This window comes from Chrysemys picta, chromosome 2, assembly GCF_011386835.1.
Source record: "Chrysemys picta bellii isolate R12L10 chromosome 2, ASM1138683v2, whole genome shotgun sequence".
In the NCBI taxonomy this organism is placed as follows: Eukaryota; Metazoa; Chordata; order Testudines; family Emydidae; genus Chrysemys; species Chrysemys picta.
Window position 1 is genome coordinate 206,194,926 of NC_088792.1, and position 23,012 is coordinate 206,217,937.

Below are 23,012 nucleotides of genomic sequence, written 5' to 3' on the forward strand. Positions count from 1 at the left end.
TTATAAAATGGTTTTTTACTTGTTTTTTTTTTAATTCTGGAATACTATGAAATTGGATGCATCATTACCTAAATTAACTGGAATCAGGAAGTGTGTAGTTATGTGATCTGTTTGGATACTAGGCTAAAGGAAAATAATGGGGGAAATCGGTAATTTTTTAATGTAAATGTGAATCTTAAGGGGACCAGCTCCTGCTACTAAAATGCGTAGTAAGGTTTACACACAGTAACTAGTGATAGTAGGATATGGCATTAAGGCCCCTTATCTTGCAATTGGCTCAGTGCAGGCGGGTGCCTGTTCCCACATGGAGCTGGTTTTGGGATCAGGGTGTAAGACTGTAAATGCATGTGAAATGTAGAAAACTGGTCTAGGAAGACAGTAATAATGGGCGCAGTTCAAGTTGTCGCAGTTTGGGTAATGGAGCTGGTTCTCTGTTTCATTTATTCACAGTGGGCCATATTGAATTTGACCAAGTGTGTCTAAAAATAAACAAACATTATGATGAATCTACTGGCCTTTTTCTTTTCTTTTTTTAAAGAATGCCAGTGAGAGGCTACGAGGGAATGTGATAGTTACACAGCACACAAATAGAGTGTATTCCCTCGTGGCAACTCACACCATTGTCTTGTTTTATTTGTTTAAATTTTAAATATTGTGTTGAATGCCTTTCTAACATTCTTGCATCTCAATGAAAGAGTAGTAAATCCTGCCTGTTCTTCATAGGTAGAGCGAACTTTCTAGGAAGAGTATTGGCTGCATTTTTTTTTGCCTGTGCATAAAGGGTAAAAGAAAAAAATTACTCTTCTAGCACAAAACCAGAGGGATTTGGCTTTGTATGTAATTCAGCCCTTACCCACAAGGCTCATGTAGTTAGAACCCTAGCCCATAGACTGCAATGGTATTCCCTTGCACAGCCAGTGAGGGGCTGTTGGGGACATTGCATCTGCATAGCCCAGGATCCTATGTCCCCTCCTCCAGTCTGCTCCCAAACTTCCTGTACCTAGTGGTCTGTTTGGGGCCAGTGCAATTGCTCTTTCCTAGGGATACGGAAGTCACACTGTGTACTCATGTAGTCCTTGGTGAAGAGGGCCATTCCTGGGCCTTCTGAAAAGTTATTTACAACTATTATTTGTAGGCGAGGCTTCTTTCCATGTGGCCAAATTGATTATGGGTTTGATGGCCCCAGTCACAAAACAGAAGTGGGACCGGAAATTTAAATATACTGAGTAGATCTTCACCTGTTGTAAAGCCAGCTGAGGATCTGTCCCACTGTGTTCATCTGCTGAGTATGATTTTTCTGCTGAGTTACCAATCCATGAAACTGGCATCGGCTGAGGTAGTAATTTTTCCCAAAACCAGAGTAAGTTTTCATTTTTGATCATCTTTAATTTTGGGACATTTTATTCTGTTAGATATTTTTCTGTGGAGGAGACTTGGGAAAAGACTATTGAAAGCCTTGATTTTTCAGTCATTTTGGGGGAGATGTTCAAAATCTCAGATGACAGACATCTAAATGCCTTTTGTGCTTCTGAAAATCTCCCGCTTTGTGCCTAGTCCTTGCCCAGGCTAATTTCCCACTGACTTGACTGAGTAAGGACTACAGGACATGTCATAAGCAGAATAGTTATTAGAAGTTCTTTTCCTTGTTTCAATGCCTTTTTTTGTTTTGGGATTTTTGTCTTTATTTTTAGGGGGGGGGGCGTTTTGTTATCCACGTACTTTATGTTTGAAAGCACTTATGATAGATAGGAATCCACAGCATCTGGAAGTGCACATAGACAAGGTTCCTTTAAAGGACTTTTATTTAGATCGTGTACTACAGTATGACTGGACAGACAAATGTTGAATGAAGAAGTTGCTTTTGTAAGCTGCAACCCTCCATCACTAATAATTGGCATGCAGTGTGAGAATTCGTCTCATTTAACTCAGTGAAAAGCTTTGGTGTTAAAATTCTGTTTTGTATATATAAACACAGAAGAAAATTAACTAATTACAGTTTTCTTTTTGTCCTTTTGCTTCTGCGCCTTGTTTGCTGCTCTCTCTCTTTCATCAGTCATCTTTGCTTGGCACTGATTCATTTCATTCCTCATCAACCTCACAGTCTGGTCCCCCTGTATCTTCAACAAAGCTTCGTAGGAGATGTAAGGAGAATGCTCAAAACCCATTAAGTTGTGAGTCATCTAAAGACATTATGCAAATGCACGGTGAGTCTGACTTGGACTCTGATAGAAAAGGAAGAGTTTGCTCTGCTGAACAAGACATGGCTTTTAGTTATAAGCAAAAAGCTGGTAACGGCGGAACACTGTTTTCCTTCTCCTTGCAACTTCCAGAGTCATTTCCTGCTCTCCTGGATGATGACGGCTACCTTTCCTTCCCTAACCTCTCTGAAACCAACTTCCTGCCTGAAAGTGTGCAGCATTACCTTCCCATCCGATCACCATCCCTCGTGCCTTGTTTCCTTTTCATCTTTTTCTTTCTGCTGTCTGCCTCATTCTCAGTGCCATATGCTCTCACTCTCTCCTTTCCTCTGGCTATGTGCCTCTGCTACCTGGAGCCCAAGGCGGCCTCCTTGAGTGCCTCACTTGACAATGACCTGAGTGACAGTTCAGAGGAAGAGGTGTGTACCTCGGCATAGAACACACTTCTTTTTGTGTTCAGTGCTTCAGTCCTAAACAGTGGTAGAATGCTGCAATAGTGGTCCTACTTTCAGAACCTCATTTCTGTCTGTGCTGATATGTAAGAGTTTTTTGTGTTGGGAGTGCAGCTTGGGTCCCAGGGTTAGGCACAACACTGTGAATGAGATAGCAGCTTGGTTCAAACTTTATCAGTTGTTGTGCAGTGAATTACACTTACGATTTGCCACAAATCAACTCTAAAGAACAATATCTGAACTCTCTCTCTCTTCCAATCAGCTTTTTTCTTCCAGTTAATACTAGTTTTTACTAAAGACAGTAGAAGAGTTGTTTAAATAACAAGTAGTTAAGTAAAATTGTATGCATAGTTACATATCAAACAACTAATAATTGGCACTATCCCAAATTTTGGGGTTGCTCAGAATCCAAACCAGAGTCAGAATTTTGAAAATGGACTTTAATTTTGTAACAGGACAAGCAAAATCCCCAGTTCCTAATATCCCAAACTTTGAATGTCAAAATCTGGATCTGGTCTTTGTGGCTTGATCCTGTCTCTACTGTAGATTCAGCTAGTATCCCATTCAGTGCAGCATTCTACTGAAAATCTGCATTGGTACGTTTTTCAATTGCAACTGCAGCATTTCCTAGTTACCACTACCAAAATTAATGCTTTCTGTCAGTAAACTGGATGGCTTATAACAAAATACAGCTAAAGCAATTTGCCTGGCAACAAAATCTGTAGTGCTGGTGAGAAATTTGGATGTAATTACGTAGAAGAAGAAGAAAGGGAATCTACTTGATGGTATAACAGATACTGAGTAATTGGTATCTCTTTTACTCCTGATCCTTTCTATGCTGACAGAGTAAAAGCATGGGGTCAGATTTTTAGAATCTTTAGATGCACAACTACATGCCTGTTTTGTGCATACAATTGTACCGTCCTTGCCGACACAAATCAGGTAATTGCATATATAAATTACCATTAGCCATTTGTACATGCAGTTCTTAGTCTGACGTGCATTGTATGCACATTCTGTTCATCTAAAGATTTTTAAAATCTGCCCCATGAGTTTCAGCAACATTTGGCCCTAGGATTGTGATTCCCTTTTATGGAATGCCAGAGTTACATCTGTTTGCACCATAACATTTTCTTCACATGTTTTTGGTTCCAGTCTTTAAGAAAAAAAACTGCAATTTAGGATGAAAGGCGTCCAAGATCCATTTTACTGTCTCATTTCATGTCTTCACTTTGAAATAGCATTAAATTTCAACTTACAATAGCTCTGCACTCAGATGATTATAATAGTAAAAACATAATATATTGTCTGTTATAAAAGCAGAGTGTATAGCCAAAAATAATAATAAGGCAGTGTTTATAGAATCCATTTGTGTATTCTTCTTTCAGTCTTTTGGTATTAGACTTAGTGGTCAAAGTGAATATCATCATAACAATGTGTAAAATAAACTTTGCAATTTAGTCCTTTTGTGATAATGGTTACCCCAGAATCCGTACTTGTATGGCAAATTACACAGACTTGTGCCTAATCCAGGGTGTATTTCTTGTTCAAAATATTGCATGAAAGTTAATATGTTTTAAAGTTGGGCATGTCTGCATTACATTGGCAAAACAAATCACAGCAGTTATTGTCACAAACTAGAGGACAAAGCAACTGAAGCTTATCAGAATATAGCTATCTTTTTCCTTTCGTGTCCCCTAGCCTGCCAATAGTGCCAGCAGCTGCATATCATTCAGAGCACTACAGTTGGTCTATAATTTTAACCAGCCATTCTTTTAACTCTCTGTGCCTAGTGAAATCTGCCTTGCTGAGCCTCTTAAACCTCCATTTCACTGCTTTTTAATGACTTCAAATCTTTATTTGACAAGTAGTTCAATAACATCAACTTTTAGCCTCTTGGTGTAGACTTGTTTATTAGTAGATTTGTCCATCGTGATTATAGACTGATTTCTAGATTTCATTTAGAATTTCAGTTTCATTAAGGAAGAAATAGAAAAAAAAACTCTGTATAAACATGTACTTTTAGTTAACAGTAGTGTACCCAATGATGTGCATGACCTATTTAAGAGCTACAATAAGTAGCCTGCCCCTGCGGACTGTATTCTGATCAAACCTCTTCTTTGACCACATTCTATCCTGAGACGTGCATCGGTGGCAGGCTGTGTGTCCAAGGGCAGAATTTGTCCCTTTATATTTCATTAGCTGTACGATTCACACCTTAGTGATTAAAATTCTTGATAGCCTTTTCTTTCCAAATCGTAACTGTTGTAATAACAATCTGTGCCAAAATTTAGCATTACAGTGTCTTGGCCCCAGAATATTTATTATTTTTTAAAAAATACCTGGACTCATCTATTCAGATGTTTTTAAGTTACAAGTGTAAATTGGATTTTAGTTGTACTGTTTTAACTCAAAAACAGTTTTGCTTATAAAATTGTAATGTCTGATCTTTTAGTTAGTATAAAAAATGAATGACTGCTTTGCTAGCAAGGCAGCTACTTTATAACACTTTGTTTATAATCAGTGTATTTTGATTTATGATTTATTCTGGCACTAAACTTTCGTACAAAAAAAGTAGTCTGTCCAGTCAAACCCACTTACTAGAAAATTGTATATACTATTTTGTATGTACCCCAGTAGACCAAAATGACTTAATCAGTTCTGGCTAGCCTATGAATAATGCACATTCTGTATCCTCTATTCAAAATAAGTAGTGATAGCCAAAGGCAGTGAAGGAAGTATCAAAAGTGTCTTTAAGGTAACATTAAAATTGTCACAAACTGACAGAAGATAGGAAATTCAAAGTTGAGTCTGACCCTCCATCCGTACCTTCAACCGTGTTGCCTTTTTTCTCTCTCTTCATGTTGAAGAGACTAAAGGATGAAGAGTATTGTCTTAACTATAAATTACCTGACTTTTATTACTTTATATATAGTCTTATGACCATTTATGATCCTTGGTCAGTTGAAGAACTCTCATTGATTTTAGTGAAAGTTGTGCATGCAGATCAAGGGCAGGTGACTTAATGATATTTAATTTTTGCTTTTAAAGTCGTTATTTTGATGATCTGCAAGTCTATTAACCATTTTAACAACCACTTCATGAGGAGTTACCTAAATTTGACTCTATATGTGTTAAATTATTGACACTCATATTGTCTATTCCAAGATGTACTTGACCGTGTCGATGTTCTACTTGTGCAGCCTAAAAAGTAGGGGTACATTAGGCTGCATAATGCTGTGCTTTGTTTCATATTTACCACCTGTACTTGGTTTGGTTTGGGGTGTTTTTGTTTTTGTTTGGTTTGGTTTTTTTGGGTCAGTATTTTTAATTGGAATGAAAAGTTTTTAAAATTGTATTCTTTTTTGAAATGGTAAGTTTGTTCCTTTTTAATATTCAAAACAATATCGGCAGCTCTATCTTAGCACTAACAAATGTGGGGTGAGCCATACAAATGACATAGGTGGACTGTAGAGGACTATGTATATACTTATTTGAACTCCGTGGTAATGCAGACAGCCTCGTAATGTTTAAATGTGGGGACAATAATAAAATCTGTACAGATGAGGGGCTGAAAGTCAGGTGACTGTTAAAGTAGCTTTTTTTCTTTTTTTAATTATCATCTTTTCCCCCTCTAACTACAAAATCAAACACCACCGTAACTATGTATACTAGCATAAAAAATTGATTAACAGGATTGTATTTATTTTTATGTTGTGGGGGAAAAGTTTGTTAATTATATATATTTTTACAAGGTTTTAGTTCTTTAAAAAAGCCACCTGGCTTTCTTAAGAGGAAAAACCTGTGATTCAAATAACATTTTTTCAGGTAATGTTTTGTCTGGCTAATAAAGCTGTTATGATAAAGCCATATACTGTGTACATTATGCCTTGAGTCTTCCTCTGAGTCTGTTCTGTTTATTAAATATAGCATTTTTTTGTTGCTTCTTTAAATTATATATGGTTTAAAAAGCCACACCACAGGGTTGTAGACTTAGCAATTCAAGCTGTGACCTGCATTTACTGACAAGATGGGTTTATTCTTTATTCCTGCTTACCTCTTGGAACCTGGTTACTTGTGTAACAAAATAGACTGACAGTGAACAGACGGATACCGCAGCTGATGGTGAAACTACTGCCACAGAGGTTTGTACAGTCACCAGCATATAGTTATCAAAGAATGTAGCATGTAGCTTCACCTCTCTCAGATCCTGTATATTAGCACTATTCTGTGCCTCTGTTGCTGCAGTTTAGATACCTTTCTGTATATATGTGTGTGTTGAAGAGTTTGATTCCTTAAGTTTCAAACATCCATTCTAGATTCATTTTATTTTGGGTTTCTTTTTGGAAATTTGGGTAAACTACTTTGTGTATTGTGTAGGTAACAGATGGTAGTAAAGTAACTTGAACAAATGCTGTTTCCCTGGGCTGTAATGCTGACTGAGGTTGTGTTATCTTGTTTTTAAGATGAACATGTTAAGGAGAATTAAATGTGAGACTGTGCCTTGAATTCTGTTTAACATGTAACATTTATAATACATGTATTGTTACATGTATTATTTTCAGAGGATGAAAATAAATAGCTTAGTCCTCTTCCTCAAATAAACAAACAAAACCCTAAAAACATATACAATATAGTAAGTATACTGAATACACAAAATTCAGCCCTATTACAACTCCAGTGAAGAGGGTGTAACTTCTCGTTAATGGAGTTGCAGCTGCATACACCAGGGCTGAATTTGATAAAATATGAGGTAAAGCCGCACAGTGTTATCACATATATTATTAAAGGGTTTCAAAAGGATCCAATCACTATTTCAAATTATTATAATTTAAATCACCATCAGGGAAATATTCTGTATGCAGCATATCAGTGGCAATCAGATCTTGCCTGTAAATACAGTAGACTTGAATTGAGTGATAAAGTGAATGTCAAATACAGAATTTGCAGTTGTTTGAATAATTAAGAGTAAATTTTAAAATATCAACAAGAAAATAGCGGCCCAAAAATCAGCAGAACCCATTATGAAACTGACATTATTAATGTTGATACCAGTAGAAAAAATAGAATTCTGTATTGTGTTTCCTGTCTAAAAAATTATTTTTAACTATACTGAAAGGATATATTGAAAACATTTAAGCTAAATTTTCACAGATAGAGATTTTGGAACCCTGAACTTTTGAGTTCCTAACATAGTGTCTTATTAGGGACCTGCTTTTTCAGAAAGCGTTGAGCACCTGACAGCTAATAAGGGCCTGATTTTCAAATGTCTCAAGTTGGGCACTCACAAACTGAAGCAACCAGCAAATCATCAGTCACTTCAGAAAATTTAGGATCCCAATGAGTATGCCATTCCAGAGTGCAGTTCCTATAAGTGGATCCAATATAGCTAAAATGTGTGTATAAAAACACTCAGAGACAGAGAGAGAATGAATAAAATTAGTGAAATAGCATTTTATGGAATCAGATGATGCTCCAGCTTTGTATGCAGCATTGTGCACTGTTACCCTGCTTCAAAGTTTGTAGGAGATTGCTAGTGGACCATTATTTATAACTTTTAAACTCGGGGTGTCATATAGATCTGAAGCTCTTACTATTAGCATTAAAGTATAATACAACATTACATCTCAGTAGGAAGTCTGAATGCTGGCTCATAAATGGATAGAGGATCTGTGAATATTTGAGCACAAAGACGTACAGAAAAAATGAAGTTTTAATATCCTTTTTTCACATATAGCAAGTTCAAAAGAAGGCTCTTGTATTAGATATGAGAACTATGCAAGGTTGGGTTGATAAATGTGTCCACCCATTTCTCCAACGCTCTCAGTGGAGAGAAAATGTGATCTTAGCATTATAAAATATACGGATCAGCTTTTGTCACCTTACGTTGATTTGTGTTGGTAAGGTTTTGTTTTCACATCTTTCCTATGCTGGCAGTCGGATCAAGAGGAAGATGGAGATCTCAAGGCACAGGTACAGAATGGAAGGCCATGAGCATTACTGAATTGTGGGTGTCCGCAGTGTTCATATCTCTCAGCATGCCATTTGCCAAGTCTTTGTGAAGCAATGCATAGAACAGCATTTTGTATCCTTTGAATATTGTGTCCCTTACCTTTCCCTTTCTTTTCACTTCTTTCAGAATAGTCTGATTAAGCGAATAAAGGGTGAAAATGTGTATGTCAAACATAGTAATCTTATGTTAGAGGTTGGTATTGGTATATACCAGTGCATGTACTGTACATGTGTGTTGGTTTTAGTGGTAAACCTGTGGATCTGCACTATGATGCATGAACCGTGTACTCCCACCTGCTAATAAATTAAATGGCTATTTTTTTCTCAGATTACGATGGCTTTCTCTACCTTGTTCCATAAATATGTGTGTATATATGTTCAAAGTTCTTTATCAGGTATAGCTTATAGTGTATATGGGTAAACTTAGGAGTATTTTATTGCTCACATGAACTAGATTTTCTGTGCAGTTATCCTTCAAAATATCACATTTTCACAAGTGTTGTGTTAGTGCCGTGATCCCTGATCCCCTAAAATACTTACTACCTTCTTCACTAACCAATTTGCACATTTTGATTTTTACATTTTGGCAGCTTAGGTGAATGTTACAAAATGCCCTTGTTTTTATATTATCCAGGAGCTAGATAAAAATCAAGAAGACCTGATGAAACACCAGACCAATATAAGTGAACTGAAACGAACTTTCTTGGAAACCTCCACAGACACTACAGTGTCTAACGAATGGGAGAAGAGGCTTTCGACATCTCCAGTTCGGCTTGCTACAAGACAGGAGGAAGCTCCTATGATTGAACCACTTGTGCCTGAAGAGGTCAGTGCCCATCTTTTCATCAGACTCAGAATCATAGAAATGTAGGGCTGGCAGGGACCGTGAGAAGTCATCAAGTCTAGCCCTCTGTGCTGGGGCACAACCAAGTAAACCCAGACCATCGTTGATAGATGTTTGTCCAACCTGTTCTTTAAAACCTCCAATGATGGGGAATCCACAACCTCCCTTGGAAGCCAGAACTTAACTGCCCTTAGAGTTAGAAATTGTCTAATCTTCCCTTACTGCAAATAAAGTCCATTACTTTTTGTTCTGTCTTCAGAGGACATGGAGAAGAATTGATCCACAGTCCTTTTTATAACAACCCTTTAACGTATTTGAAGACTATTATCAGGTTCCACTCTCCCTCAGTTTTCTTTTCTCAAGACTAAACATTCCCAGTTCTTTAACCTTTCCTCGTAGGTCAGATTTTTTAAACCCTTTATCTTTTTTGTTGCTCTCTTCTGGACTCTCTCCAATTTGTCCACATCTTTCTTAAAGTGTGGCGTCCTGAATTGGACACAGTACTCCAGCTGAGGCCTCACCAGTACCAAGTAGAACAGGAAATTACCTTCTTTGTCTTTCATACACACTCCTGTTACTATATCTGTCAACTGCTCTTGGTGCAGTCTCTCTAGAGGTCCCAGCTTTTTCCTAACGGTCCCGTTAAATTCATCTGCAGTTTAAACCAGTCCATAATTTCTTAACTTAAATTGAGTCTACCAGCCTTTAAACTCCAGGGCTTACCGTCTCCTTTTGTCAGTTTCTCAGAGGCCGCCTGTTGCCCCTCTTCTATCCCAGACCTTTCTGCCCCCTTTCTCTCTCTGTTCTCCATCCTTTATAGCTGGGCTTGTTTTCTTTATTGGTCCGATCTGTGAGTGCATGTTTCCACGATTGGTGGTTCTAGTAGCTGTGCTGGGGTGTGGTCAGCCTGATTGCCTGTAAACAGGAAAGACTCTCCTCTCCCTTCTGCCTATGCTCAGTATAGGGTTTGCAAACCCCATTACATAACCCCAGAATGATTATTAGGCTTTTTTGCAACTGCATCACGTTGGTGACTCATATTCAATTTGTGATGCACTGTAACCCCGAGATCCTTTTCAGCAGGTCTACTCCCTCACCAGTTAGTCCCCATTTTGTAGTTGTGCATGTGATTTTTCCTTCTGAAATGAAGTACTTTACACTTACGTTTATTGAATTTCATCTTGTTGAATTCAGACCAATTCTCCAATTTGTCAGGGTTGTTATGAATTCTAATCCTGTCCTCCAAAGTGCTTGCAACTCCTCCCAGCTTGGTGTCATCTGCACATTTTATAAGCACAGTCTTCATTCCATTATCCAAGTCATTAATGAAAATATTGAATAGTTTTGGACTTTGGACTGACCCATGCCATGCACCACTGGATACGCATTCCCAGTTTGACAGTGAACCATTGATAACTACTCTCTGATTTGTTCTTGACAAATCCATGCTGTCTATTCTTTATCACCTATTACCCTCTATGTATTTTATTTGCGGTCGCTCCCATTAGGTGCTAGGTGCTTACCAAGCACTTGAAGGCATTCTCTGTTCTGAGGAACTAGCAATCTAAAGGCAGAGGTCAGGGAAAGGGGAAGAACAGTAGGCAACTTGTATGCAATTTACAGATGACTTAATAAGATTCACTGTAAGCAGCATAGCAGAGGTAGGTCTTTAAGAGGGACTTAAATGTGGATAGGGTTAGGGGGTCTGATGAGCTGGGGGTGGGAGGGTGAACCAGCCCAGAGGGCTTCATGAAAGAAGGCATGGAGGCAATTGTATGAAAATCTGGCAAATGTGTGGACAAAGGTCAGGAGCATTAGCAGAGCAGAGGAGGAGGAGGGGGTGGCAAGAGGGAGTAGGTAGGGAGGAGCAGAGTTATTTAGAACTTTGAAGATGGTGATGTGTTAGTTATGCCCAATTTGCCAGTTTCATAATCCGGACTAACATTTTGTAGGCACTATCTGTAAACTATGTGATAAATTTTCATTTGCAACCAGCTTGAAAGGCTAGATTGCCAAAAGTAAAAAGCTGGTGCACTAAGTGGTCAGGAAATGCTCGTAGAAGAACTTTCCAACAAAAATGTGTCTTTTAAGTTAAGCATAAATCGTGTGGTTTGCGATATTGACAGAAGTGGTATTGTAACATCAAAACAACCTAAGATGCTGGGCTGCCTTACCATTCCTAAGCGTTCAAAGAGAATGGGGAATATGGAGCCTTCCATTAGTTTGAATCTAGTCCAAGTCAGTAGGGACTCAGAGTTGTTACCAGTGGTCTTCATGAGAAAACTCATACTCTTAATCCAGTTCCAGAAGCATCATCACTAATGTCACTAACTGTTAGTATTAAAGTCCAGTGACTGAATGATCATGGAAACTGAATGCCTGTTGGGTTGTACTTACAGAAGGACGTGTGACAAAGTTCCTCCTCTGCCTTGGTGGGTGTCATGAATATAAAGGGACGGGTGACCACCTTTCTGTATACAGTGCTATGAGGGTCCCTCCTGGCCAGAGGCACAAAATCCTGTAAAGGGTTAAGAAGCTCAAGTAACCTGGCTGGCACCTGACCAAAAGGACCAATAAAGGGACAAGATACTTTCAGATCTGGGGAGGGGGAGGAAAGGCTTTTGTTTGTCTGTTCTGTTTCACCCCTTTATATATCTTTTGCATAAGGGGTGAATGATCATTCATGTTTAATTCTGTTTGCTAGTGTTGTGGAAAATTGACCACACGGTTGATTTTGGATCAGACGGCCTGAGGCTCCTTTATTGATCAATCAAACATGCATGCATGGGGGAATCAGCTAAGGCAGCCGAACACCCCCGACAGATAAAATGCAAGAGATTATATAGGATAAAACCACAAAAATTACATACACTTCCTTAAAGTTTTACATCCATATAAGAAATAAAGCAAAACAAGTTTTCCTGTTTTTCTTAGGGGTTTTTTTGCGCTTTGCGATTTCTTGCTCTGTCACCTGACATCTATTAATCATAGTCTGTTACAAAGGTTAATTCTACTTTTATAATTTCTACAGTTAGTTCTGCTTTTATGATTTTTGTCTACTCTTCTCCTTTTACTCCCCCCCCCACCTTTTCTCCTTCCTCCAGGCCACACATACAGTTCACCTGACCCTACATACAGTTCACTTGACCAAAGTTTAGGCCTTAGAGCATTTTTCCTCCACACTAGTTTCTCATATGAAATAGTCTGGCAATGAATGGTATGCTTGTACATTAGAAATGTATGAAACATAGATAAGTTTATGTATGGTATAGAATAAGAATGCATTTCAGTTATTAAAACTGTCTACTCCCTGGCCCTCTCTTATTCATTAGACCAAAGAAGAAAAAGAAAAATCTGAAAAACTTATATTTTTGCAGAAGGGAAGTACTACATTCCTGGAGTCGCAGGTAAAAACGAAACATACTTTCTTAAAATGCAATCAAATAGACTGGCACGGAGTTACTCTTTTGCTATCATTTTCCTTTTCAAAACCACAACATTCTGTTAAAAAAAGCTCCACAAGTAGGTATGTTATTGTGGGCAGAATGCTGGGGAAGGAGAACAAGTATCCTACAAAGTTTTTGTCTACCTCCTAGAGATTTGTTTCACTGTGGTTAACAGCCTTGGGTGAGTGGATTTGGGCGAGGGGAGAGTTCTCTAACTGTGCATGCATTTGCAGAGTACAGAAGTCTCACTGAAAATGTTAGTGAATGAGGCAATGTTGTTATTAGAATGAATTTCCTTTATGGTGTCAAGTGAATTCAGATGATCTTGATGATTAAGTTTGAATTCTTACTGGTTTTTCCATTAGCCAAGGGAGATAGAGAAGAAGCTGCAGGAAGGAGAATCTGCTGGCACTGTTGTTACTTCTCATCAAATCATTTTCCAGAAAAGTGTTCCATCATCCTTAGAGGTTATTTTTAATTAATTTTTATTTAAATCAGTGCATTGATTTAGTTGAATAAATTAAACTATTGTAGGGATAAATAATTGGACACTGTGTACTTTGAAACTAGGGTGACCAGATGTCCCAATTTTATAGGGACAGTCCCGCATTTTGGGTCTTTTGCTTATATAGGCTCCTATTACACACACACCCCGTTCCAATTTTTCACACTTGCTGTCTGGTCACCCTAATTGAAACTAAATCACATAGCATACTTGTATATGTATATAGGCACATTACATTTGTATATTATGTTCAAACAAAATCCACAATACTCAGGATATTTAATATACTGTATAGCTAAATTTAAATGCTAGGGGAGTCTGATTTAGTCCCATAAAAGCAAGGAAACTCAGTTAAGACTCTGGCATATACAAACATGTGCTGTCCTGAGACCTCAAAATACTTTCACAAAATAATATTTGCATGGGAGTGGGGGGGGGTGACTGAATGGGCTAGTTATCCTATTTTTATAACTTGACCTTCATTTTAAAGAAATAGGGTATTGTTATGGTGCATGAGCTTACAGCCAGCCAGGATTACTCAAAAACAGCCAGTCAGATGTGTTTTTAATTTTTTTAAAATGCTACTCAGCTGCAAGTTATCAGAGTCAGACTGTGCCACATTATAAATGGCCTCAAACAGGGGTCACAAAAGAAACTCTTCGCAGATTTGATGTTGCAAACAGTGATGCTGTTTATAAGTTTAATTGCTGCTGTACCCGGTACAGCTATTACATGTTCTCAAAATAGCTACCTCAGATTTCTTAAGTTTTTAATATTTTAGTGTTCCTAAAACAAAAATAAACAATTGGATAATCTAATGTAGCTTTTATATTTCAAATATAGGGCTCTGAGGATTGGGTTATTGTAGACAAAATACCTACTGAGGTAGTTGATGGTGAATCGAAAAAAATTGTGACATACAAAGTAATGACTGTGCGCAGTAAAACTGGTGACATTCCACCTGAGATATTAAAATCCAGTACCATTGAAATGCAAAGCTTTGAGGACTTGGAATATGAAATACAATCAAAAGAGGAGAATAAACAGAAAATGTACACCTTAGGAAAGTCCTATGACGCTGTATCCGGGAAAATTGTAACCATGACAAGTAAAGCTAAAGAGGGAGAGAAAACAGTGCAGTCATCACTAGAAGCATTTCAAAAAATGGAGAGGGGAATGCCAGAATCTGTGAAAATCATTCCAGTAGTGGCTGAATATGAAATTCTAGAGCCCATCACAGACGAAAAAGCCAGGAGGGGATCCGATGTACAGAGTACAAAAAGAAAGCTGTCCGAATCTTTGACACCTATAAAGGAAGCAGAGTCTCAGTTGCATAGTCCTGAAGAGGAAAGTTTGAAGAAAGCACAAAAGATGGACCAGGATTTTCATGGTACACTGGGAAGTTTGCAGTTTGGCAGAGCTGAAAAGCACCTTGACAGTGAAGCTCTGAAAGCAGGGGCATTTGGTCGGAAAGATAAGAGCCTATCTGAGTGGAGATATTCCAGAGAACAGCCATTTACCATTGCTACTGCTCACTATGTTTCTGAGTCGTCTGCATCAAGAGTAGTGGTAACAAGTGGCTTTGACTTTGTGCCACAATTTAAAGATTAAAGCATGACTTTTTTAGGCAATACCCTCACACTACCCTACCTTTCGGTTCTCTTGCTGCTTGGCTTTATGTTGACAATAGCCAACCCAGCTTATTTTTTTTTCTCATGGTTTAAGTCAGTACCACAGTCCAAAGCAGGCATTATAATGCTTTAAACTTTTCAAGTTTATTTGGAGATTCATGTTGCTGAAATGTAGTATTGCTGCTGTGGCTTGTAATGGGGGTGGAAAAAAAAGGTTTGCTTGAACCAGCAAAATCCCAGTGCTAACAAGTATGCTTTTAAATTACTGCTTATAGTCATTACAGATTTGTGCTCATTTATTTTCCCATTCTTTTCCTGTTTTCAACCTGTCTGTGTCCTTGCAACCTTATCCTCCTTTCCTCTGTCTCAGCCTAGAGTTTTGTCAATTAACATATCTGTGTGTGTCTGTCTGTCTCTCTTTTGTGTATGACTCTGCATTTCTTTGTCCACTTAGACTAAACAGTCCTCCAGTGAGAAAACCTTGGATGGTTCAGATATCTTCAGTTTATTAGAGTCTGCGAGAAAACCAACTGAGTTCATAGGAGAGGTTACTTCTACTTCACATAGCAGGGCTCAGGTGGCCGTTTGATTCCATCTATGAATTTTATAACTGCACACTACTGATTTTTGTTTTTATTTTGTTCCCTATATTTGCACATAAGTGTGTTTGACTCATAGATATTTCAGAATCTGCATGGTTAATATTAATGCAAATGGTTGGTGTGCCTTTTACTTCCTAAGCTAGATCACAACTAGAAACCTCACAAGAAAATCAAGTTCTATTCCTTTTTTTTTTCTTTTGTCATTTTACAGGATATTTTATTTGCGTTTAGAATGCTAGGGCATTGATACAAACAAAAAGGATAGTATGAGATTTCTTCTCCCCTTTTTAAATGCTGATTCATGGTGCGCTTTTGCTATAATAATTACCTTAAAGTGAAAACTTAAGCAACTCAGGAGAAACAAAATGGCAAACTTTAATATCATTTGTTACTTATATTTACAGTACATTGGCATTAGGAGCTGGGTTAAGTTTTATTTTTCACTTCTGACATTTAGATCCATTTCCCTACAGAGAACGGAAACAAAGACCGGCCAGGAGATAAGTGTCAGCGAAATGAAGGAAGAGATTCGGCCATATCAGGATGCAGTGAAGAAGGTTGTGCAGGAGACTGTATTGGTCGAGGAGAGATATGTGACGAATGTGCATGCAAGTGGGGATGCTGTTAAATTGGCTGGAGATCAGCTGGATGCTATGGCACAGGCAGGATCTGCTGTTGCTTCTAGTATGAAAGGAAAGGAGGGTTCAGCTGTGACTGAGGGGGCTACAGAGGAAAAAAGGGAGGAGGCTGATAAAGCTGTAACCAAACGGGAAGAAATTGCTGCTGCTTCTCATCAGCAAGAGGAGGAGCAGAGTGCAACAGTCCACGTTTCTGATACATTGGAAAGAAAACCTCATTTTGAGGTAACTAGTTATTAATAATCAGTTATTTCTGCATTGAAGTATAAGGCAGTGATACTCAGACTGAGGCTCGGGAGCCGCATGTGGCTCTTTAATGAGTCTCCTGCAGCTCTTTGCAGCACATGATATTAAAACACCGTGTGATTTAATTATTAATCAGTCAGGATATTTTTGCTATATTATTAACCAATTGTAGAATACTTGGTCAGTCATTTTGCTGTGAGGGAAAAAAAATCTATATCTATATCTAGATATATAATATAGACACACATACATACTCACATGCGTGTGTGTGTGTGTGTGTGTGTGTGTGTGTATATATAAAAAAAATAAATGAAACAATGAATTTACACTACCGTGGCTCTTTTGGGTAATGATGATTGCTAATTTGGTTCCTGACCCGCTGAGGTTTGATTATCACTGGTATAATGTATACAGTATTGGACTAAATTAACTGCACTGATGAAGAGTTAAATAAAATATACGCAGGTAGTAGATTACATTATCTCATCTTTATAGTGGGCAGTTTGTTTCTCCTCTTATTTCTTTCTTGCATGGCAGTTCTGAGGCTTGTTGCTGGTTTCCATTATCGACAACATCAGGGCCGGCCTTAGGGAAAATGGCGCCCTGGGTGAACTTGTATTTTGGCGCCACTGGTCCCTGCTGCCTCCCTGGGCTCCCCAGCCCTCCATCGCCCTCAGGCCCCGCTATTTTCTTCCCCATTGCCCTGAGCTCCCTTCCACAGCCTCACATCCCAGGCCTGCCCCACTCCTTTCCTTTTGAGCATGGCATCTCCCTGGACCACAGAACCCTGGGCAGTCGCCCAGGTCGCCCACCAGTAAGGCCGGTCCTGGACAACATGCAATGTATATTTTACCTAAAGGAGTGTGCAGTGCTGAAGACTGTTGTCTTTTATGTAACTGATCATAAGGATCATAAGGAACTTTCCACTGCCTGTGGAAAGTTCATTAAGATTTATAGAGTTCACTTGTCCAAAAGGAACAGAAAATAATACATTCTTCTATGTTTGTCTCAATTGTAAATAATTTACCTTGTTTTAAACTACTAAATTTTCTCATTTTAGCCTCATTAGCAGGATTTCTAAACCTGTTTGTACTAAGGTGTTAAAAACCTTCATATTGTTTTGCTTCTCTTTCTGAGAGGTAATTACAAGAAAATAAACTTGTAATGTCAATCTGTTCTACTGTATTTTAAAATAAGCAAATTTTTAATATTGACATCTTTTCTAAAGTCGACTTTCATGAATTACAGCTTAGCATTAGATATAAAAACTGCCTTGGAGTATTGTTAACATATATACATGTATGGACCATTATGCTGACATTTTTTTCCTTCCTGTAATGCAGAGCACATTTATTTTATTTTTTTCCACTCCCAAACAAAAAAAAAAATCTCTGAGAAATCCAAAAGCTTTAATAAATGCTCCAATTACTTTTCCATTGAAGCAGTCACCAGTTGTGAAGACTGAAACCATCAGCTTTGGCAGTGTTTCTCCAGCTGGGGAGAAGCTTGAAATGTCTACCAAGGAAGTTCCCATAGTTCATACAGAAACAAAAACCATTACATATGAATCATCACAGGTAAGAAACTCTGCAAGATCCAAGACCTAATTTACCAAGGGCTAAAAAAGTACCTGAGTGTCAGCCTCTTTAAATATGTTACAGTATTAAATAGTAATATCACCCATAGTAAGTCTATACTAAACAGAAGAACTATATAAATATGTAGGTTTATCTGAAGGTACTCTTATTTGTACCAGTATACAGTCTTTTGTGAACACTGCTTAGACTACAGGACTTTGATGTATATGTTTAAACATATATCCTTAAAAAACTGTATGAGACACATCGTAATACAAACAAAAGTACTGTTGTAAACTTATGAGGTGATGCAATATTCTGAAGTAGAAATAATGAAACAATATCTAAGTCCTATGGGACAGGTCTGACAGGTCTCCTGGCCATTAAAGAACCACATGATTCTTTTTGTAAGAGTATTACAAAAAGAATATTAAGAGATTCTCAATACAATAAAATATTAATTTTGGTGTTCAGATTAAATACCAACTCAAGCAATTACATTTTACCTCTGAATTCTCCAGGCAGTTCCAGTTGCACGTAGAATTCTTTACTTCATGTTCCAACTGTTGATGAATATTGTTAAGCAGCTGCTGCATTCCACTCTAGAAGTGGCCACAATAGGTGCTATTTGCAAAGCACTTTGAACACCACCAGGCATAATAGAAATGCTGTTGTTTCAGTCAAATGAAGTAGCCTGTCAGCTATAAAGGAACATCCCAGCAGCAATTAGTTTATATCATCAGCCACATTCTTTATGCAGAAGTCTAGAGACAGGAAAGCTCAGCCAATAGCTCCATTTTTCACGAACAATTTGTGGCATTTTTTTTTTCTTTTGGCTATTTAGGCAGATTCTGGTGCTGACTCAGAGCCAGGTGTGTTGATGAGTGCACAAACCATCACATCTGAAACTACCAGTACTACAACTACTACACATATCACAAAAGTAAGACAATGAGGGGTTCAGTCCTTGAATAGATGTATTTCAGAACTTGGACATGACTGTATAAATCAATATTTATTTCAGAATATGGATGCATGCTAATATTTTCTGTGTGAAATCCTATCTAGCGTATATACTTATGTAGTCCCCACGGCAGTAGTGTCTGAGCACCTCACAACATCCCTGTACGAGGCACAAAGAGATTAGGTGGCTTGCCCAAGGTCACCCAGTAAGTCTGTGGCAGAGCAGGATATTGAATCTCGGTCTTCCAAGTCCCAGGCTAGCACCCCAATCTCTGGACCATCTTTTCTCCCTAAGCATAACTCCCATTAACCTCACCGAGTATGTCTATACAGCAAAGAAAAACCTACGGCTGGCCCATGCCAGCCGACTCAGGCTGCGGGGCAGTTTGATTGCTCTGCAGGCTTCTGGGTTCAGGATGGGGTCTGGGCTCTAGGACCCTATGGGGTGGGTGGTCCCAGACCTCAGGCTCCAGCCCAAACCCAGAAGTCTACACAGCAATAAAACAGCCCCACAGCCCAAACCCCGCAAGCCCACGCCAGGTGGCACAGGCCAGCTGTGTGTGTCTAGTTGCTGTGCAGACATACCTACTGGGGCCGGGATTTAAGCCTATCTGGGTGAAATTCATCTCTAGGCAAAGGAGTCACACAAGGCCACACCCCATTTAAGAACCCTCACAATAGGACTTAAGTGGGAGCAGAGGCTTTGTGTTTCCCCTGTTGTGCGTATAGATATGCTGTGTATCCATGCTTTTCTTCATATGTTGGAAGTGTTTCTTTTAACAAGCAGCACCACTTTTAAATGTGTGTGTGTTTATTTGTATTTGTTCCTCTCACTTTTAGACTGTGAAAGGAGGCATTTCAGAGACAAGAATTGAAAAACGAATAGTCATCACAGGAGATGCCGATATTGACCATGATCAGGTAGAGTATATAAGCTACGAAAAGCTGCCTTGAACTGAAAACTACCAAAGAGGGAATATTTAACCTTAAGCTTTAAAACACTGTTCATACTGGCATGCTTTAAACTGGATTAGTATTTAAATCAATGATAGTATATTTTAATCATTTTTCCTCATTTGTAAATTGTGTAATTTCTCATGAATCTCTCCACCTTGCTACTGATCATGCATGTTCCACCTCCTTTTTGTTTTTGCCCTTCTGTGGTTTCCTTGGGCTAGGCGCTGGCTCAGGCAATTAAAGAGGCCAAAGAGCAGCACCCTGACATGTCAGTGACCAAAGTAGTGGTACATAAAGAGACAGAAATCACACCAGAAGATGGGGAGGATTGACCCACAGGTAAGAGGAATAGATGATTTTCCTAGGCACTCACTGGGCTGGCATGCAGCAAAGGCATTCTCCTTCCATAATTCACCTCTAACTCCTTATTTCTCTCACTGGCATTTGCAAAACCATGTGAGCCAAGTATTAATTCTGGAATTTGCCTCAGATGTAAATTATACACATTTAGTTCAATGTATTTTTCTTTGTCTAATAGTGCCAGTTAGAGAAATGGAAATTGGCTTTTGTTGGCTCTCTGGATGTTACTCATCCATGCTTTGATGTATTCCTAAAATTTCTAACTCTGCGATCAAAAATCTGTTGTCTGTTTATATATGTGTCTTAAGAACAAAGGCATTTTGTTCTTAAAGGTACAATTTTAATTTCTTTTAAAATGCTGAGGGAAATAATTATAGCTACTTACCCTATTTTAGGCACAAATATGGCACAATTTAGGGTTTTAGTTCAAACTTGTAAAGCTGTGTGGTCCAATTTTCTTTTTTTAACCCCAAATTAATTGTTGTGTCAATATTTGGCTGTCTTGACTTCCTTGTATTTTGTAAGGACATTTTGTGTTTGTAAGTGGCATTGTTTCTCAGGATGAGATAATAATGCAGCTTTTCTTGTGTCAAGCTGTCTTCAGTAAAGGCATGCTCTCCAACTAAGTTTGGCTAAACAGTCATCTTGATAATATTGTATTTACTGTATGTGCAGAAACATATCATGCATACTAACCTGCTATGCAAGAGCTCTTAATGACAGCATCATCCATAGGCTGCTTTGAATGCTGTATGCACACACACAAAAAGAGGCTGCTTGTCTAATTTGTCTGAAATGATAGCAGCATCATATTCTTGAAGCACTATGTATTCCCTAGCATTTGGTATAAGTAACATTAATATGATGTGCAGCATCTCTTGAAAGTTTACTGCTTTCCTGCTTTGGATGAGGAAATATAAATGCCTAAAGCAAATGTGAGTAAGACCACTACTACTTATTTTGGAAGATGGAGACAGTCCTTAAGGAATGAGCACCAATAACAATTATGGTCTTCTGCTAATCAGTTCAGAGAAAACAGTGAAGTGGCCTGATCCAAAGCCCACTGAAATCAATGGGGGTCTTTCCAATGCACCTTGGATCAGGCCCAAGGTTGGCAGTTACTTATACTGGAATCATGTGGTTATAATATTGTTGTCACCTGAAGTATTCAACATGAGCCCCTTTTCACCTATGATTTGAGAGAGAGGGAAACTCAGTTGTTTCAAATAATTAACTCGGTTCTCTTTCCTGCAGGAATAATTTAGCTTGCATACGAATCCAGTCATGCACACCCTTAGGAATACCAGAGCCTATATGGAGTCTCAGTTCTAACCTGACTGACTTGTATCTGTCCATGGAAAATTTCAGTACCGAAGAATTGATCTTAAACACTAATAAAGACACTGGCAGAGATATTTTCCCGTATAAAGCAATCTGAATCAGCATCAGTAAAACAATATTGCATGAAGCAACGATAAATTTACAGAAAAGCAGCATTTTAAATTTTCATTATATCTAAGTTTTCCGCTATACCTGCACGTTCATAAACAATATAAACAGTGATCTAATGTAACACATAAACAGTTCATGCCTTTCACGTTTTATTAAATCTAAACATATTACAATTTGTTAGGTGGCAAACCTTTTGTTTATGGATACTGTAAATGAAGATTACCCTAAACTGCTAGAAGCTGTATAGGTACTGTGTATAATGTTTTATCACACATTAGATGTGCCAATAACACAGTTTATTCAGGAAACAATTTGAATCTTGTATTTGTTTTATCTGGTTTTATTACTGTTGCCTGATAAAAAATGATGAATCTCTAATCTTATCAAAATATTTAAATTCTTACAAAATGTGCTTTGCATACCTGATTTAATACCTTGTGAGGTAGTAAAGATTTCAGCACATTTACTTGACTTCAAGATTTTTTGTCAGCATTGTTCAGCGTTAAAGTCAGAAAGTTTCCAGTCACCCTTCAGAAGTTCTAACCCTGTTAATTGTATGTAGTTATTTTGGAGAAAATCTGTATTTTCCTTAGTTTATAGTGTTACAAAATTATTATTCTGAAATAACCTTGATGGTTTTTTATTGACTTCCCTTTTGTTCTCAGAGAAAAAAACGTTTCATTTCAGAATCTGGTTAGCAGCATTTACTATCTAGTTCAGAGCCAAGCCTTAAACTGTACAGAACATCCACTGAAAACTCATTAGTATTCCATTATAATATCCACTGAAGGGATATAGTCTCCATTACACTCTCAGCTGCGTCACAATACATGGTGAATGTATGTTTCTGCATAGTGAAATAAAAGTGGTAAATGCATCCAAAATTGTATTGTTCTGTGTCTAAAAGAATCCAGTGTTTTTTATATTCAAAACCCAAGTAATATCTGTATGATATCAAAGGCTTTATTCATCTGCATAGTAGATGTGTCCTGTCTTACAATGGACCACAGTACGCCGTGCAGACAACTGGAGTTTGCAGGGGAGCCTACGGGATAATAATATGAAAATGTACTCCTTTGAGTAAAATGATGTTCGCAAAGGAAAAAGAACATTATGCTTCTTTTTTCTA

General features: G+C 38.1%; 1 protein-coding gene across 50 annotated transcripts in view; it reads left to right on the top strand.

The window, feature by feature from the left end:
• EPB41L3 (erythrocyte membrane protein band 4.1 like 3) overlaps window positions 1–22,760 on the top strand; it is a 195,215-nt gene extending 172,455 nt beyond the window's left edge. For 6 of the 50 annotated variants that reach the window (XM_065585275.1, XM_065585276.1, XM_065585269.1 and 3 more), the window contains exons 13-25: window positions 6,742–6,795; window positions 8,588–8,623; window positions 9,297–9,488; window positions 12,839–12,913; window positions 13,318–13,419; window positions 14,301–15,026; window positions 15,543–15,665; window positions 16,164–16,553; window positions 18,017–18,151; window positions 18,996–19,094; window positions 19,955–20,035; window positions 20,293–20,410; window positions 21,686–22,760. In XM_065585275.1, coding sequence (XP_065441347.1) covers window positions 6,742–6,795; window positions 8,588–8,623; window positions 9,297–9,488; window positions 12,839–12,913; window positions 13,318–13,419; window positions 14,301–15,026; window positions 15,543–15,665; window positions 16,164–16,553; window positions 18,017–18,151; window positions 18,996–19,094; window positions 19,955–20,035; window positions 20,293–20,403 — 2,124 coding nt within the window. In that variant the 3' untranslated portion in view covers window positions 20,404–20,410; window positions 21,686–22,760. Of the gene's footprint in view, window positions 1–6,741; window positions 6,796–8,587; window positions 8,624–8,789; window positions 8,856–9,296; window positions 9,489–12,838; window positions 12,914–13,317; window positions 13,420–14,300; window positions 15,027–15,542; window positions 15,666–16,163; window positions 16,554–18,016; window positions 18,152–18,995; window positions 19,095–19,954; window positions 20,036–20,292; window positions 20,411–21,685 lie in introns of all 50 variants that reach the window. The other 44 variants (XM_065585309.1, XM_065585278.1, XM_065585281.1 and 41 more) reach the window with 30 other exon arrangements.
• The last annotated feature ends 252 nt before the right edge of the window (window positions 22,761–23,012 follow it).